General features: G+C 33.0%; 1 protein-coding gene across 3 annotated transcripts in view; it reads left to right on the top strand.

The window, feature by feature from the left end:
• LOC129949022 (protein spire) overlaps window positions 1-19,846 on the top strand; it is a 135,174-nt gene that overhangs the window by 94,049 nt on the left and 21,279 nt on the right. For all 3 annotated transcript variants that reach the window (XM_056060213.1, XM_056060214.1, XM_056060211.1), the window contains exons 7-9: window positions 1,831-1,961; window positions 2,089-2,200; window positions 2,287-2,419. In XM_056060213.1, the coding sequence (XP_055916188.1) occupies window positions 1,831-1,961; window positions 2,089-2,200; window positions 2,287-2,419 (376 nt within the window). The remainder of the gene's footprint in view (window positions 1-1,830; window positions 1,962-2,088; window positions 2,201-2,286; window positions 2,420-19,846) is intronic.

Here is a 19,846-nt window from a genome sequence, read left to right as displayed (position 1 = left end):
GTAAGTGAAAGCGTCGAACATATTTGTGGCGACGAGTTTGAAGACGCATCCCTTGGAAACGTCATTACAAACTATGAGCAAGTCTTACTCGTCCTTTGGTACGTCACGCCAGTAACCATGGTGAGTTCCGGTTCCTCGCTTAACGAAGAGCGTTTGAAACTCTGGAGGATTATGTGCTGCAAAGCAGCTCCCCCAAAATTTCCTTTTTTTTCTCTTCCATATTCTCCAAATAAGAAACAAACAGCAATATTCTTATATAAATAATATTACTTACCACGACCAAATTTATCTCAAAATGAAATATTTGTTTTGACAGCAGCCATCAGCTGTTTTGTTTACATTAATTTGAGCGCTGAATGTTTTAAAAGGTTTGTTTGTTTAGTTCAACTTTGAATTTCTACTAGTTTTCGAGAGGTTTTATATAAAACTTGTGGTATACCAAAATTGTATGGGAAAACTTGAGTTTTCGATGTAGATTTTCGGCCAAAACCGATAATTTCGTGAAAACCGGGTTTTGGACTTGGTGTGAAAAGCCTATAATCTTCAAATACCCGTGGATGCACCAATTGTTTCAGATAAGCGGGTTTTTTCCTCCTAAGACATGAAATATTTCACAGGAAATTTTTCTCAGTATCACATATTGATCGGCCTTCAACTCACCTTTGTCGGTACTTCTTTATCATCCTTTTTTGTTGAACTATAGTCCATTTAAAGCACTTTCAATCACTCAATTTTTTGTGTCTCAATTTTACATCACCTTATTACATAATTTTGAAATATTTCATTTATAACTCACATAAGTCCACCCATATTTCTATATGTTTGCCAGTGTTTGCAATTCTTGGAGTAACCCAAGGTTATGTTACGTAAAAGTCCATGTTTTTATGCTTTTATGTCCCTTTATGAATATAAACCCTCGTAACCTGAAACTAATAACATCACACAAACGTTTCAACGAAGCAAGGCTAAAATGTTAGATTTGTTAATGTTGACATCGTTGTTGTGTATTTTATTTTTTTCAAATTTAAAAACAATTTTATACGATTGTAACCTTTTTTCAAAGGCTTTTATGTTCTTTTATTTTTTTATTTCTTTACAATATTTAACCACACCGCCAACTTCATAAACAAAAAATCCAATCAATTATGGGTCACATATAATTAAACAAAATAAAAATAAAAAGACTGAAGTGGAAATTTGGAGGGCAGTTCAAGTACGCTACAAAATATAACTCATTGATAATTCAATTTTATTTGTTTGTTCAAAAACGTTTGATATTTACAATTTTTACACTTAATTATGCATTTTGATATAATTTGATTCAAAAAAAGAAAATTCCATTCGCTTACATCAAATAAATATTTCTTTTTTCCTTAAAGTTTAATTATTGGTTGTTTTGAATGCGATACTTTTTATTCATAAATTAAATAATTTATCTGAATTTGTTCGTTATTTTAATGTTTCTGCAGTTAATTCAAAAGTTAATCTCCATCTTACGCCATTAGGTTGGTAGAATATCAAAAACAAAAACTATAATATAATAAATTTAAGAAAAAGGTTTACAAACCAGGGAAAGGCACGGCTTATGATTTAAGACTTATGTTATGTTTTTGTACATTGATGATTGTTTTTATTTATTTGTAAAGAAATTTTTCTTCTTCCCGCATGGCTCTGTGGCATGTTGCAAAATTAAGTTAATGTTCCATTGATGATGGTATCATTTACGTTAATGGACTGTTTGTTTTTATTTTTTATATTCATTAATATCTCATCTGGATTTATACGCGCAAATTTATTCATTTGTAAAAACAATTCTTTTTCTTACTTTAGGCAAGGTTTTGGGTGCAAGTTGTGGACCAACTAAGACGAGGCGTGAGGCTGAAGAAGAATGAATTTTCAAGGACACCAGTGGAATTCCAACTGACGCCCTATGAAATACTCATGGAAGACATTCGATCTAGGTCCGTATAAATATATGAGATAGTTTTGTTGCATTACTTTGGCATCATTTTTTTTTGACAGTACATTTGACAGTTCTAATGATATAGGTAGTATAATGAATAAAATTCTGTTTGTTTATATATATAGAAAGTACAATCTGCGTAAAGTCATGGTTAATGGTGATGTCCCAAGGCGTGTGAAAAAAGATGCTCATGCTGTGATATTGGAATTTATTAGGTCACGGCCGCCATTAAAGAAGGTATAAGTAATAAAATATGTAATATTATTGTATTAATGTTTTTTGTTGTTTTTTAAACTAATTGAATGCAAACATTTGATTTTTAGGCCTCTGAGCGTAAGCTACCACCGCCAATCAAAAGAACTCCATCCCCAAGGGAACAACTAATGGACTCCATCCGAAAAGGGCGAGAATTAAAGCATATACAACCTCCAGCACCTTTAAGGCTAAAAGATCGATGTAAGTACCTTGTTACCTTTCTTTAAAAACCTTAATATATAGTTTAAGTAAGTTTATAACGAATTTATAAAGGAGAACATCGATTATGTCACGATAAGTTAAGGTTTACGTTAAGGATTATCTGACACGTTTTTCTTAACAGTGACAGTTCGTAAAAAAAAGAAACAAACAAACCCAATTATGGAAAGAGACATTTTTATTTTTACTGTTACATAGATGACATATCACTTCTTTTAATTAAGAACGACTCACCTGAACGTGTCAAAATAGTGACAGTTCATGGAAAAAGAAGCAAACAAACCTAAGTCTAAAAACGGATCTGTTCATTTGAAATATCAGAAACTCAGAAGTCATGAATTTCTCAAATTACTAAAAGCTAAAATAGCTAATTTGTAATTTAAAATCAAGTAAAATGTTAAGAAAAAGCTTTTTCTTTTTTTTAACTTGACAACTTCCCACATTGTCTTTAAAATGTTTGTTCCTTACTTCGCTTTGGGAATTTTGGCTTTAAAATTCTACAAAACTTTGTCACATTTTATACCAATTTCTCTGTTCTTCGTACAAATAGGGACTACTTTCATTAAAAATTCAGGGATCTTTCATAAATAAAAAAAATATCGGTCCTAGGATGCTTCCCTGTGGTACTTTTTAAATAATGATACGAAGAAGCATAGGAGCGATCTTTTTCTTCTTTTGCACGAAGACCAATGATATCAATTCCGGTTGAAATGTTCTTCCCATTGATGAAGATAAAAGTGCGACCAAAAAATTATGTTCCTTAATCAAAAATGTCATCACCATGAGACAACTTTCATTGAATTAAGTCCTACATTGAAATGAGTCTGCCTGAACCTACGGTCTGCTTTCATTTTCACTCCAAATCTCCAAGAGTATTCACCCAGTTTCCAACATTTACCCACGTTTAAATAAAAAGATATAAGTACAAGCTGAAAAACCTTGTCCCTCGAATTTCATGCCATGGATCGTATCGTACTGCCAATCGTTGCTGCGATTCAGATCACATTTCTTATTAAAATATATAAAGCTTGTCGTCTTAGATCGTGGTCGTCTTATGCTCCATCTGAGATCACTGTGTCAGTATAGCATCACTTTAGTTCAAGTATAATCTACTCTCACCTAAGGAGCCACAATATGGAGACAGAGCGGCCATTCCTTTGGGCTGTCTCATGAAATGATGTATGGCCCGATGCTCTCGACGACCAACGATGTCCACCAGGATCGACGGATGGTGGATGGCGGTGCGACGCATTGAGTGGATATTCAATGGGCAAATGGTGGCGATACTTGTTTCTGGGTCATAGGAACAGGTTGCTTCTATCATCGAAGACGACAACTTGTCGGTCGTCATCTTCATCTTCAACGTCGTTGTCGTCTTTGTCGATGTCGTTGCCGGCAACACTACTCCAATCAGATTCAGAACACAATTAATGAATTAAGTCGCAAGCTATAACTTATGGTTTTGCGTGTATAACGACCGAGCACAACGATGATAAAAACGACGTTTTCCCAGTTCATAAATTTTCCAGGCTTTGCATGTGATCATAGTGATCACTGATCAGTGATCATATGCCGCCACAACGCCGCCGACGTATTTCCGAACCACGCTCGCTTTCGAGAGGTTGCTGTGGCTGGTTGTCGTTTGGTCTTTTCGGTTTCACTTGTAGGATCTGCCATCGTCGTTGTTGTTGTAGTCGTCGTCGAAGCGGACATTCCACCGCATACAGAACTTGATTTGGTGCACAGAAACCTTGTTAGTCCAGCGCAATGGAGGATTTTGTTGAATATTCGTTCCCTCTGGGGTTTGAACTGATAGCTTTCTAAATGCGCGTATGTATATGTACAAACGCTCTAGCGCTCTTTTGCTCCCAAAGTGACCACGAATTCGTGCATTTTGCAGCCTCCAAATAGCCAAACCCAACTTAAAGAGTTTCACCATCAGCATCATCAAAGAGGAAAAGAATTTCATTGTTGCAATATATGTTATGGGACAGTAAGCAAAAGCTATCATCCTCCTCCTTCTTGGCCAATTCCAAACAAAAAAAAAGGAAGAGAACATTGTTAGATGATGTCGGTAAGATACCACTGGAGTCTCGGTCTCTGTCTCTGCTCTGGACCGACCGACCGACCCAACAACTATCGAAGACCTGCAAGTGAATATTTAGAAGGAAATTATCTGGGGACACATTTTTCTGTTTCTGTTTAGCAATTTCTATTTCTACGAATCTAACAAACAGCAGTGAAATTTTTCATGCAACTAACCAACGGCAACGACTGACGACAGCGATAACGATAAAGACTATGACTACGACGGCTTTGGCGACGACGGAAAACGTTGGTGATGTGCCTTCGCCTTGTGTGCCCTCAACTTCCATAGATGATAAGATCAGCATTTGGGTATAATTTTACTAACTAATGATGCTGATGGGGTTTCTTGGAGGTCGGTCGGTTGGTCTTATACGAACCAAGGTATGACGCCAATCATGGTTTATTTTTCCGGCGGCGGCCAACGACGACCACTGTATAATGGCGGCTTAATGAAAGGGAAGCTCTTAAATGCCATTCATTCAGGAAGTTGCGCCTTGATTGGATTCATATTACTTTTTTTGGTAGAATCTTGAAAAAAAATAAAAGACATTTTCTAAGCCTCAATATAAAGTCGGAAGAAAGTATGCAAGGCTTTGTTATGGCTTTAGATTTTAGAAGAAGAGATATACAAATTTGATGCATACTCACAGGCTATTTTAGCCAAAACAAGAACCTTACTGTTATTTTTAAGAGTTGTAAATGAAAAAGCTATTTCTGTTGCTTCTGTTGTTTGTTTGCTTCAGAAAAGTGTTGTTGTGTTTCATGTTTTGAGTAAGTAGTACTACAGTTATTCATTACTTATTTACTAGACTTTGAATGTCAATAACCAATGGAATTCTTATTTATTTAAATATACAATTTTATTGAAACTTATGACTTATTTTCTGTGAGAGTTCATAGTGCAGAAAAATTATAAAACAAAATATCTTTGCTTTTCGATTCAAAATGTCGACAAAACTGAATTTTGGAATTCTAAGTCCTTAAAACGTCATAAAAATTATTATATATTTGGAGTATGTATACATTTTTAAGTTAACTTAGAGTTAGAGGATATTGAGTTAAGTTTTAGCTCATGTAAATCTACACAAAACCTTTGGAGAAAAAAGCCGAAAATATTTTCGTGTAGACAATTTATTAACCAAATTTAAAAATGATTTTAAAGTGATGTACTCATGTAGGTGGAAAATTGGATTTTAAGAATATTCATTGTAAAAATTTATATATAAGTACATATTGTTTGGTTTCTTTGAAAAAAGTGCTATGAAAAATTAGCCTTAAACGTTTTTTGAGATTTCACAAATTTGACTAAAATGTAAACAAAATCCTTAAAGCATATTTTTATTGAGGTAATAAATTAAGTATTAGGTTGTTTAACCAATAATTTTTATTAGCTATCAAATACATAGCTTTTTTCCAATGGATTGTTTATCGCCTTAATTCAAATTTGACTCCAAAATTATTCCAATACGACAGGTTTTTAAGATATTACTTCCTAAAATTCGAAACAAAAATCATAGACATACATATAAGGCTTTCTAAGACTATTTAAATTTATGAAATGGTTTTTTGTCATTACAATTTTTTTATGGTTTTTCATATCCATAATCATTATCTTCGATATTCTGTTGAAATATTTAAAGTAATTCATAAAATGTTCGAAAACTTCATCATGCTAAGTCTCTTTTCAATGGAACAAATGCAAAATAGTTTAAAAATAAACGAATACGTCATCTAGACACGGCCTAAACATCAAGTTTTTGTTATATATTGAAACAAATAAATAAAGAAAATATTAGAAACAGATATTTTTAAAATTTTAGAAAATAGTTTAAATCGAAGTTTGGTTTTGAATTCAGAACTAAAAATTAACTCCTAGCTACTTAAGCCTGAAGTTTACGAATTTTCAAAACTTCATATAGAGTCAAATTAAGACTCAAAACTAGTGAGAATTTCAAGAAACTAAGAGTGTCACAAAAAAGATGTAAACCTTTTCTAAGAGATCACTCACTGTTTGTTTTACTTTAGTCTTAAAAACATTGCTTCTCTTTATCTTCAGCATTTCTAAAGAAGCATATTTTAATAACTTTCTGTGATAGAAAAAATTGAAGTCGTAAATTCTAATTCTTCACAACTTTATCCTTCATGAAATGTATTGCCTTGTTTTTGTGACGTGATGGAAAAAAACGTAATTAGATTTAAAAAATTTAAATCATAAAAATAGAATTTGAATCATATGTTTTTAAAAAAGTAATCTGATTTGGTTTGACATCAAAGTCTTTTAGATCTTTTTTTGTAGTTTAAAAAATTTAATTATTTGGGAATTAGTGTCACTTAAAGGCGCATTCCATCATCCTGTATTAAATAATTTTGTATCACATTTTGAAATTCTCGAAAAGTTTATTATATACAAAAACGTTTAGCGTTTGTACATAAATGAGTTTTTAGGTTAAAGCAGCGCAAAATTTAGTACTTCATATAAATGCAGATTAGAAGATTTGTATTTTTTTCAATAGCATATCCAATATCTTCTTGAAAAATACATATCACGTTTTTAATAATATTTAAAATAAGTCCTATTTCATAAATATCGGACAAAGTATCGCCAAGTTTTAAATCACTCCACGCTCACCGAACTTTTCTCCAGTTAGTTAGTATTTTAATCAGCATTGGGAAATACTTTGTCTAATATCCATGATGTAGCGCTCATCTCGTAGGTTGATAAGGGCACCATAAAAACGTTGTGTACCTTAAATACCGAACAACTTTTTTATTCTTGAACCCAAATAAATAAAGTATCAGAAACTTTCAGGAATTTATGATTTGGTATCGGCTATAAATACACCTTACTTATCAGTAAAATAACTTTAACCTTAATTATCATAAATTATGTATTCTTTTTTTATATATAAATTTTTCAAATGCCAAAACACCTGCTATCTACCCTATCTACCAAACAAATAATAAACTACAAGTCTTCCTTACCCACTTCCCAATAAATGGCAACACTCTGTTTTGTAAAAGCTTTCATTTTAACCCTCGTTTTCAAAGAGAGAGAGTGTGAAATATTCATGAATAATGAAACACCGAAGAGGACCCAAAGAAAGTTTCTTCACTTCACAACCATTTCCATTCCAAAAGAAAAAGTCGATACGACTGGTATGGTTTTGCTTTTGCTCTCTTTAAGCTTAAGCTTGTCATAATTAAATAAATTTTAAATATAAATATTTTACATCCACCCTGTTAAGGTCGTGAATTTGTTTATAATGAAATATTTTTAAGGTGTTTGCCCTTACTTCAAGGTCGTTTCTTGGAATTTTTCGTCCTCCCCTGTGTTTTTTTTTTTGGAAGATACAAACGTGATTATAAAATTTAACTCAATTTGTGATAAACCTTCCTCCCTCGACTTTGAAGATAAGGATATCTTTCGGAAATATGAGCACTACATCCCTTTAATCATCTCGTCGTTGTGTGTTTATTAATCCAATCAAAATTGTACCTTAATTCAATTATATCGGCTTTCATAAGTGTGTGATTATTGTTTTAATTGAAAACGAAAACAATGTGAATTGTGTTTTCTGTGTTCCATTAAGTAATCCATTGTAAATTTAAGCCGCAACATAAATGGAGTCTTCTAGCCGAGGTGAGTTGTTAACTTAATTTAATAATAATAATTGACACTTATATAGGAAACTTATATCTATTAGTTGTGAGATGAATTAATTTGATTAAGGAAGTGCGATCCTTTTAAAAATCTACACGTGGAGAATTTATTTTCTACGTGATGGGATGACTTCATAGACTATCACACACGTGCGTCTCCCAGGGGAACATTTTTCTTAATCAACTTAGATGTGACATTTCCATACCTATACACCACACCCCTCTTCTCTTCAAGAAATTTTAATTTATGTAGTTTCAATAGTGAAAAAGTATACAACAAGCAAGAGGAAAGGTTCCCCACCCGGGCGCCACTTCCATCATCTACATAGTTGGAGCTAAATTAATTTTCAATTTCCTTTTTCAACTTGCATTCGGAAATGGAAAAAAATGAAAATGAAAACTAAAAGTCCAATATAATCACGCCGGGAACCTGAAGCTGCAGCAACAGCAGCAGGAGCAGCATCAGTGCAAAATTGAGTTTCCCAGGTAGTTACAGCTACATACTTTGCTACAATTCCTATAGCACAAGCTATAAGGCGTAATGAGGTTAAGTCCCCATCACAACAGCAACAGACCATCAGCATCGTCATACTTATAGTCGTACTCGTGCTCGTGAGCCTTCCACAACTAGCGACGACGATGTGGACGTGGGGTCAAATCGGGCTAAATTGAATTGACTGAACCGCATATTGAGAACTGGATTCCAAGAGATAGATATCATTCGTTCCGACAACGACGTTGAGACCAACATCGGGCCAGAGAATAGCATAGATAAGCTGCTGGCCTTCGGCTGTACCGGATTCACAAGAGTGGTGAAAGTCGTTGAAACAAACTATCATTAAACGCTCTCCATCACTTCGGCTGTGTTGTGCTACAGCTTCCATTCTAGGAAAAAAATAAAAACACAAACAAAACATCTCTGATGGGAGGTGATTATGTAGGTGATTAGTTCTCCTGCTTCCGTCCATTCATCTTTATATTTTGTCGTCCGTCAAGCGACGGTATAAGCGGTCAAGTGACATGGTCGATTGCTGGATGTCTTGATGGTTTTTTGCGTTTGAAGTTTCATGCTCCAGCTAAGCTACTCCTCGGTCCGCTGCTGCAGTGGAAGTCATTTTGCAAAAACAAACAAAAAAGACGTCTTTTGCATGCTTAAGTGTCTGGAACAAGTATACAGCAGCTCCATCGTCATCGTCTCTGGTGCAGCTATGTCTCGATGGGTTTTCTTGTAACATAACACCCATAACCTGCAGTAGCTTTGATTTTTTTTCGTTCTCAAATTGTCTTATAGAGAGAAAGAGGTGGATTTTCCATATGAAGACGCCATCAAGATGTTATTGACTTTTTTTTTTTAAATGGAAGCACTTTCCTGTAAAAATGTTTGCCTTTGTCATAAAGTTCAGCATAAATATAGTTGCAACGTTTATTTTAGTAATTGACATTTTACATTATTGTGTCGTGATGTAAAGGTTGATATGCATTAGGCACAAGTGACAGGTGCCAGCGGTGGCGCCAGTGTCGCTATAGCAAAAGTTTAATCCAATTTCCTGAAGTTGTATATTTTTATGTCAAATCGTTTGATTAAATCTTTTATTAAATAGAATTCCATAAATAGATATATGGTTAAAGACCTTTTTTCGTTTTTAGATTTTCAGAAATCCTCTTGCCTGAGGGACAACACAATATAAAAATATACAGGGTCAAGTTTTATTTTTATAACTTTGTTTATAGTCGTTAATTTAGTTTACCCAAGCAAGTGACATGGGTTAAACTTTTCTTTAGATTATACGATTTAATTTATCTTTTGGGATGCTGTTTAGGTACATATACAAAAAAATAAATGATGTTTACTTGATGAAACATTAACGACCACTTTCTGTAGCCTAGTCGATTCTTCGAATTTTCCATTGTGTTTATTACCTAATTGTGAGTTGATGTCATTATGTTTTCATAATTTGATTTTAATCGGTTCTTTGACCTGAACACTTTTTGTTTGTGGGGCAATATGATGAAGATGAAGATGTTTTGCAAATTTAATTTCATTAAAAATGTATATTTGTGATATTAATGGTATGCATGAAATATTTAATAGGATTATGCATAGTTATGTGTTTTATGATTTTATGAGACTATTTCTACAGTTCTTATATGAATCTTAGATTGTATCCTGCTTTAAATAAGATTTTAACTTTTTAAGTTTTGCTTTAAACGACAGCTTATTAGATAAGATAAATTTGCCAGGCATAAACATTTCTAACTTGTATGATTCAACAACTTTAAGTTTCCAGAAACTTAGTTGCCAAGTGCCTACAAGCCTAATGCTCACACTCTGCCTCTGCAAAATAAGTGTAATTATGTCCTATTGTAAAAAAAGTGGTTCATTCAAATTTTGTTTGCAGGTTGCAATCCACGATTATTTTTTTCTGACAGAAATCTGTCATTAGAATTGTGTTAAAACAAAACAAACATCGGTTCATTTGGTTAATTTTTTGATGATTGACCTTTTTTACTCAAAGAAAATAAGTGGTTTCCAATCGATCCGTACAAAATTTACAGTGTCGGACTTTCATTCCATTGTTTAGCTGACATACGGTAACACTATTTTCTATTACTACTTCCAGACAACTGTCAAACTCGTCATCTGTCAATTACTCTTCCAATTCCTATTCTTGGTCTTTAAATTTGTTCTTCTTGAATTCACGATTTGTCTAAATAAAGATCTTATAATATTTGTCAAATATGTCTTTTCTTTATTATTGGCACTTGAGTTGCATGTTCCCTTTAAAGAATATACTTTTGACACCCGAATCGACTGAGCCATTTAAACGGCCCGAAATTTTGCAGAAGAAAGTTTAAGCCAATTCTTCAATCTTCAAAGGAAATTTAAGCTTAGTACAAACAAGTGTCACAATATTGTCATATTATTCAATTCTCAGAAAAAGCTATTATTTAGCTGACACATTGCAATAAAAAGTTGTGTACTGGTAGATTTTGTACTAATGTCTTCGAACTTCTAGTCAGAATATTTGCTGACTAGATTTTGAATTTGAGCAAAAGAATTTTTGAATATGTCAACGAAGAACTATTTAGATCAGATTTTTTAACAATGGCTTTTGATAATTTCAAACGTCAAGTCGTCTTACAATGGCTGACAATGACATTTCAGTCGAAATTGACTCATTAGCTGCTTTCAGTCTTAGACAGATAGCTTAACCAGATAGCTTTTTGTTAGTGTTTTAAGTGTAAAAGAACAGCTGATTCAAAACAGCTGGGATGTCAAAAAATTAATCCAAAGATATACAAGAATTTCTGGTATATGTTGGAATCTGACACAACAACACACATGGTTGAATTTAAAGCAATCAGAAAAATAATTTAACTTTGTATCTTTTTTTGGTAAAAATCCGGTGACTTATCAACATTTTGCGTTGAAAATTGTGTTTTACAAGTTTTGGACCTCAAAATCTAAATGTGTGTTTGTTCTTTTTGTGAAAAACTCATAGTTTTTTTTTGACAGCCAACTCGTTCAATAAAGTATCTAGAAATAACATATCCAAAACTATATTGAACGCAGCCATTTAATATCTTTATTGCGACAGTTTTTTCATTGACGGTTCTGACAGCATAGCGAAATATTTTTTTCTTTATGAGCTCTGACTTAAATCATTTAGCTCATGGACTTAAAAGCTAAGCGTGGCTAGATTCACCTTTGTTTCAAGTAGTTTAACAGAGACAAATTTAAAATTCCAAAATTGTTCATACTTCAGTTCTCCAGTTGGTTTCATAAAAAAAATCGGAGAGATCTGATAAAACTCTGCTCAGAGCCTAATTGATGTAATTGCTGAGGCTCTACTCACTGCAAAGGCTCTGCTCTGTTCGCGACGTTTTTTTCGTTGTCCATAGTTCAAGAACCAGAAGAGATGTCGACTTTAAATAAATTTCGATATACAGATAATAAGGCGGAAAGATGCAGAAAGGGCTCTCAAGAAAATTGCATAGGCGCTTTTTTTACCATAGCAGTTTAAAAAAAGGTGAACATTTTGGTTAACCCTAAATATCTTACGAACAAAAACGCTAGAGGCTTGAATTAAATTTTATATAATATACTGTAACGTGATACCAAACAAGTATTTTTTTTAATCCAATTAAAAAAAAAACTGAAAAAAAAAATTTGTCACCTCGAAAATTTTACCAATACAAAATGATTTTATCGCCAAAACAAATTTGTGCATTGACATTTTTTTAATAAAAATAAAAACCTAAAAAACATTACTCAAAGTTGGTAAAAATTTATTTTGGACTCAAATATCTTTTTAAAACTTTGAGATATTGCCTTAAACTGCTTTTATCTTTTAAAAAATATTTTTTTCAATATTCAGAACAATTTTGAGAAAAATCGAATTGACAGTTTTTTTTACAAAAAAATAAAAATTTGAAACAAAATTTAACAAAAGTTGGTAAAAATACTTTTCGACTCAAACATCGTTTTAAAAAATTTGAGATTATGGCTTCCAGCTAATTTTAACTGATAAAAAATATTCTTTTCAACATTTTCAAAAATTTTGAGAAAAATGGAATTGTAAGTTTTTTTACAAAAAATTAAAACCTGAACAAAAAAATTAATAAAACCTATTAAAAAATATTGTTTTCAATATTAAGTAAAATTGTGAGAAAAGTCGAATTAACAGTTTTCTTACAAAAAAGAAAAACTTGAAAGAATATTTAACAAAAGTTGGTAAAAAAATGTTTTTCAACTCAAATATCTTTTAAAAAATTTGTAATTATGGCTTCCATATAATGTTTTCTTATAATGAATGTTTTCAGAAAAAATTTGAGAAAAATGGAAAATGAAAAATAAAAACCTAAAAAAAAATAAATAAAAGTTGGTAAAAATTGATTTTCGACACAAATACCTGTTCCAAACTTTGAGATATTGGCTTTAAACTTCTTTTATCTTTTAAAAATATTGTTTTCAACTCTCAGTCAAATTTTCAGAGAAATTTTTCTTACAAAAAATAAAAACCTAACAAAAAAACAATACCAAAACTTGGTAAAAATTTACTTACGACTCAAAAAGCTTTTGAAAATTAGAAATATTGTCTTAAAACTCTTTTTATTTCACAGAAAATATTGTTTGCGATATTCAGTAGATTTTTTTTTTTATAAAAATCCAACAGTCCGTTTTTTCAAAAAAAAAAAAAATAAAATCTACAAAAAATAGTACGCAAATTTGGTAAAAATTGATGCTCGGTTCTTGACATCTCTTAAATTAATTTCGTTCATCCAATTTGTAAACATTTAAGAAATGCTTCTAAAATTGGTAAAATTTTTTTCGACTAAAAATCTATTTAACAAAACTTGATTTTCAAACAACTTTTTTTTTTTTTTTGAAAAATATTGTTGGTAATATTATTTTTTTTAAGTATAATTCAACTGACAACTTTTTAACCCAACACGAAAACATACAAACTTTTAAGCAAGACAAATCGAAAGATGGAATGGGAAGTTAACAGTATGGGTCGCATCCCAGCCTCTTTTTCCTTGACGGATCTGACAGCATTGTATAAGATGTGACAATTTTCTGTACTTAACTTTAGGTAAGAAAGAGTGCTTTTTAAAAACCCACCCGATTTATAAATGTCTTACTAAGTAAAAGAAGTCTAAAGTCTGTGTTTAAAGCTCTATTTGATTTTTGGTCGTTATTGAATTTTAGTTTAGATTTTACTTTCATTAATTCAAACCCTCCCCAACAGTTCTTATATTATCTTGGTTAAAAAATAATATGCGGTTACATGAACCTTTCTCAATGGGTTCTACATCACCCAATTTCAATAGCTTAATGCTCCATAACCCAAAATTAACAAGTTTAATAAAAACGATTCCCAACAAAAAAAAAATATCTAAATATATAAATATCACAAAAACCCTCTTTCTTCTTTAGGACCATGTGTGTCCCTTATAGATATTTCTTCATTAGACCTCTATAAACCCAATTTAACTTGTCCAATTCTCAAAAAACTGCTGCGATGAGAAATCCCTATACATTCTTTTTTTTGTTATAAATTTGCAAATCCCTTTCACTTTGTTTGTTTTGTTTTTCCTGCATCCAATTCAAAATGCTATTCACATAAAACCTGTCCGCATAAATCAACCCAACAGTTCCATATATCCAGTTCCAGTCACAAGGCTGCGAACAATTTTATTTATATTTTTGCTCCAAAACAATCCAATCACCTTAATCGCACCAAACAGATAGAGATAAAGTGTATCTGAAAGGTGTAGGTAGGTGGGTGGAAGAACGTGACTATCGCAAATCTCCAAGCACAGTATGTGTCCCGTCCCGTCCCGAAAAAACAAAAATCGAAAGTATATCCGATCAACTACTATAACTCCCCAAGTCCCAACTGACCTACCTCCCATTCGCAGCATGTATTTACTATACGCCAGCAAAAAGAATCAAATCAAAAAAAGGAACACATCTCTGAAACTCGCAGAATTTGTTAAATAACCATTTGGGAACCAGCATCACTCGTTCAAGCCGCCCACCTCCGAAATTCTTGCCAAACTATATATCTCCACTGCAACCTTGTTTCCCACAAATCAGTCGTTCACACAATAACCCCGGACTACTTGGTTGGAACCCAAAAATATTACGTCTTTGGATGTGAAGTCGGTTTCGATTGTACACCGAACCGTTATGAACGGTGTAGATACGTCGTCGTCTTTGTCGACGTCGTCCGTGGTACACCCCAAAACAACAAATAGCGCATGTCCAATGCTAAAGCTCCAATCTGTGTCCACATTCCGCTCTGCATGATTTGATTCCACAGTTCCAAGTCACGACAAAAAAGACTACGACGACAACGAGTTCTAGTGGGGTTCCGTGCAGAAATAGAACCACAAGTTGGAAATACCAAAGTTAGTGACGTAAATGTGACGTCATTAATGTTGATGGGGCCAGCCAGACAAGAAGAGAACCTGTTTAATATATACCGAAGAAAAAGATACAAACCAAAAAGTATCTAGATCTCAGTTTTCGAAGTGCGCAACGCGAAAGTTTGCTCCACAAGAGCAACGGAAACGAAGTCGGTGAGGAAAACAACCTCGTTATGAGAGAGGGAGATACATGTGCAGCGGGAAGAGAGTAAGTGGAGTTTTAAAAAGGTTTGCAGAAAAGACTCTTCTACAGCCGCGGCATGGCCATGGATTAAATTGTCTTTCGACGTTTCGACTTTTTAGTCTAACTTCGAACTTAACGGTAATCGGTTGTGGTTTATTGCGCGTGTTTTCCCATTTTCCGTGGCATAGTTGGTGAATGTTTTTCCTTTTTGTGTGCATTTAAGTGCGTGGATTGAAATAAAAAAGGGGTGGTGAACTTTATTTCTCTACCAAACGAATCACATCCCTCCCCTTATTTGTATATGAGGAAGAAGAAGTGGGAAAATCCTTGAATTCAGCATCCCGTTTCTAAATTCTTCTCCTTTTTTTCGTTAAATCATCTGGTTCTAATTCACGGTCATTAAGAGGGTTTTCCGTTTTCATATATAACCAACCATTGCCGCCCTTGCCTCCTCTTTCCGTCTTCGTTTTTTTGTTGTTGTTGATTTTTCACCATCTCCCTCCGCCTTCTGCTCCTCCTGCGCGCCACCGTCTTCTCCGTCATCATCATCTGTTATTGTGTGTCACTGCTTTTCGTCCTTTTTTCATAACCAGAATCGCATTTCCAGTCTCAGCCCTCTATACTCGCTTTTCGGATCGATATCAACCGTGCTGCTCTCTGCAAGGGCTTTTATATTCTTGTGTGTCTCCTTGAGGGGGAGGGCTGCAAATATCAAATTAAAAAAGAAAAGTATTCAGGATCTGAAAAAAAGCATGCAGCGCTCATAAAGTCCAAGGAAAAACATCTACCCAGTGATTCAATATTGTAGGTGCAGCCATGTGTGAAAAACTGTGCTGTTTCCAGTAAAAGCAAAGCGGTCCGTACAGAAAATTGTTATCCTTGCAGCGAAAATAAAACCGTATAACAACAAAAAGAAAACGCACGTCGTCGGCAGTAACGGTGGCGGTGGCGATAGCAGTGATGGCAATGATGTGTCATCCTTGTAAATTATAAAGAAATGTGAGAAGCAAAAGAATCAACTCGCAAGAGGACTCTGGCATCGCATAGAATGCACACTCGAAACAAACAAAGAGAACAATATTTGTATTTGAAAAAAATAAAAAACACACACAACAAAGCAATGACAACAACGGGTCTCACATCACCCCAGGACTCTAATCCCAATAATGCAGTTGATGCTGCTAGGGATTCAACGTACTGCCCTCAGGAGCCCCTACCACAGCCAACACCGAGACCTGCTCCACGCGGCAATCCACCCACGCCAAAACCTCGCTCAGGTAAGTTATTTTTTTTTTTAAATATTCTGTTCTTCTATTGTCATATGCGCCTCCAGCGTAGCCATCGTATATCGTAATCGTATATGTAAATGTAAGGTGGGATTAAGGGCAGTTTTGTTTTTCTCTTTGTGGATCCATGGAATGGTGCTAAACCAGGGGATGACCTCGATTTATAGCGGGTCGATTACCTCTTTCTGGGTGGGTTGTTTATCGGGGGCGGAATATGAAATTAAAAGTATAGTAAATCCCCTGAGCTGAAGTACTCGTCTCTACCCCTCACGGAGGCGCGTCGGGCGCTACGATGAATGACTGCAAAAGTCGTAAATTATTTTCTTATATTTCAAACTCCTTTTGTTCAATTCACGAAGGTATAAAAGTTTACCTAACGTGTGTGGGGATCCTTGAAGGAGTTTAATGTGTAGGTACTATGAAGACAAACACGACATGGAATAACCTGATAAATGCATGCAGCAGATTGTCAAAAGCTTGTGCAGAAAAAAGAGTAAAAACAGGGTGTTTTAGAAATGTGCGCCCATATGATTGTCAAATGTCATCTTATTTCCTATAACCTCAGAGTTGAATAAAACATTTTTGGTGATTATGATATAATTTCACAGAATTGTAGGTTATAAAAAAAGAATGATAGTATCTAAAAGCAATTGAATTAAAAGTTTTAGGAAAATCTGAAATTCAAAAATACTTCATAAGTATCTGAAACACCCTGTAGCTAATTGAAAGTGGGAGTTCTATTTATCGTTTAGTGGGCGGATAGGAATTGAATAATTAATCTACTATTTGAAGTACAATGTGTACAAGTTTCTGTTTCTGTTTTCTGTCGGAAGAACTTAACAGCTTAAATCATATATCTGACCGCAATGTACATTAAGTTCGGTGAAATGCTAATTCTAAGTTAGATAAATGAGTAAACATCAAAGTTTAGTTTGATTTTCGTTTTACTCTAATCTATCAAATAGACATTTCAAATTCTATTCTAATTTTTGATTGAACTAAAATACACAATAACAATGCAGTACATACATTTTTAAAGAGCAATGAATTGCTCGAAGGATTTGCTTTTGAAAACTGCAGTGATGCAAATTTTATTGTTCCTAGAAAATCGTAATGAATTTTTAAGCATTTAAGAATTGAGAAATTAATAGTTTCAATAATAAACTGAGAATTATGTCAATATACATTTTTAATCATATTATGGGCGTTCTTCGTATATTACAGTGAATTTGCATAATTTTGTTGTACATTGGTAGAGTTCATAATAATGACAGTTAAATTATCTGTCATTAAAATGGCAGAAAAGTTGGTCAATTATTTTTAAGATGAACATTATTTTACATTGTGGGTCAGTTAAGTTAGAAGTTAAAATAAGTTATTCAACGACAAAACTTGAGTTGTCAACTTGAAAACAGATAAGAATGACATTTTTTTGACAGTTGGTGTCTCATTTGTGTCACACAAAGAATTAAAAAAAATGAAATTGCGCATTTATTTTTCACTAAAAAAATATGTTTCTATTGAAATTAAGAGCAGCTGATACTTTTATGTTCAAAAGTAAAACGAATCGTTCTACTGATTTGTGTTCCACTTTCACACAATTCCAATCACAGATTTATTTTAGTATTTTTTTTTCAATGACAGACATTTGTAATGAAAGCTATAACCGACCTGCCAAAAAAACCTCCAATGATTAGTTTCAATGATGAAAACCAATGATAGCTACGAGTGTAATTGGTCCCTTAGCCCTGAACTGAATACTTTTTTAGAATATGACTATTCTCAAATTTGATATGATTGTCAGGTTCACACGACAAGAAGTTGGATCTAAGGCTTTAAACTTTTTTAATCTGAATAATCTCCAAAGCTAATTGTGTCAAAAATCAACCGAACATATTTTTTTCAATTTATTTTCATTTGCTTGTAAAAAATTTGTCTGTCAAATTGATAATGAAAAAAGTACTATTTCAATAATAAAATTATTACAAATCATAATGAAATTGTACCTTGTGTGAAAAATTTTCGTGCAGTCCATTATATCTCCTGAAATCTTTCATTGTATTTATAGTCAAATTGTGATAAGACAAAATGACATTAAATGTGACAGCCGCATAATATGTTGCAATCCGGAATCTGTCTTCAATTTGGGATTCTAATTAAACACTCATATTTTTAATCTGTTGATTCTAAAGTTGAGTCCTAATAGGTAGGTTTTTACTTGAAGGCAAAGCTAAATTTTTGAATTTGTTTTTTGAATAATTGCCCTCCAATTAAAATTAACTTTTTGGTAGAAAGTTTACTAGACATTTTTTTATGAAAAATCTTCCTGTAATATGTCAAGTGTAATTTTGTGAAAATATCAACCCATCATATTTTGTATTCAACTGAACGCTGAAATTTGTTATAATCCATTTTAATTTTAGTTTTATTTAAGGTTTCTTATAAAAAGATTTCCTTTCCAATAAATGCAACTAATAATGAGTTGAAGCTTGGTTTAAATCTCCTGAACGTGTTGATTGTATTTAAAGTCGGTTACAAATTTCAAAGATAAAACCTTGAACTATCAAATTGCAAAAAACAAAAGTGACATTTATACTGACAGTTGAAATTTTTCACTTAATTTTAAGCTCTTCATGATATGTCCTTCTTATTTTGAAATCCAGAATCCGTCTTTGATAAAAGATCTGGGCCTGTTAAAAATTGAAGCATTCGAACACAAAATATTGAAGTTCCAAAATGTGAACGGACAAAAATGTCAATTAATTTTGCAGTTGATGTATTGTCAGTTCATTTTAGCACTGTTCCACTTTTTTGAAGTGCGGCTGATAAAAATAATCCATATATTTAACAATACGTCTGCAATCGTATTCAAGGCATTTCTGAAAGTTCGAGCACAAAAGCAGTATCGTTTGAAGGGGAAATGGGTATGCAACCGTCTGTTTTTATAGAATATTGTTTAGAATAAATTCAAAGCTAACAAAAATGAAAAAATTAACACAAAAAAAAACTACTGAACAAAACTGCGAATTCTATTTTAACCTAACAAGCTTCTCGAATTTCTTTGAGAATTCATTCAATTGATATTCATAACAATATCTTGTTTATTAAAACAGATAAAACAATTGTACAAATCTGTTAATTGACTAAAGTAGCTATAGACTTATCTCACTCAATCTGCACCGTGGCGGTGGTGTACACGCAACAAATGTCTTTGAAGAAAAGAGGTTTTCAAATGTGAATGCAAAACCATAGAAT

Source organism: Eupeodes corollae, chromosome 3 (genome assembly GCF_945859685.1).
Source record: "Eupeodes corollae chromosome 3, idEupCoro1.1, whole genome shotgun sequence".
NCBI lineage: Eukaryota > Metazoa > Arthropoda > Insecta > Diptera > Syrphidae > Eupeodes > Eupeodes corollae.
The sequence above is the reverse complement of the archived record's forward strand: the minus strand, read 5'-3'. Positions and strand labels throughout refer to the sequence as shown.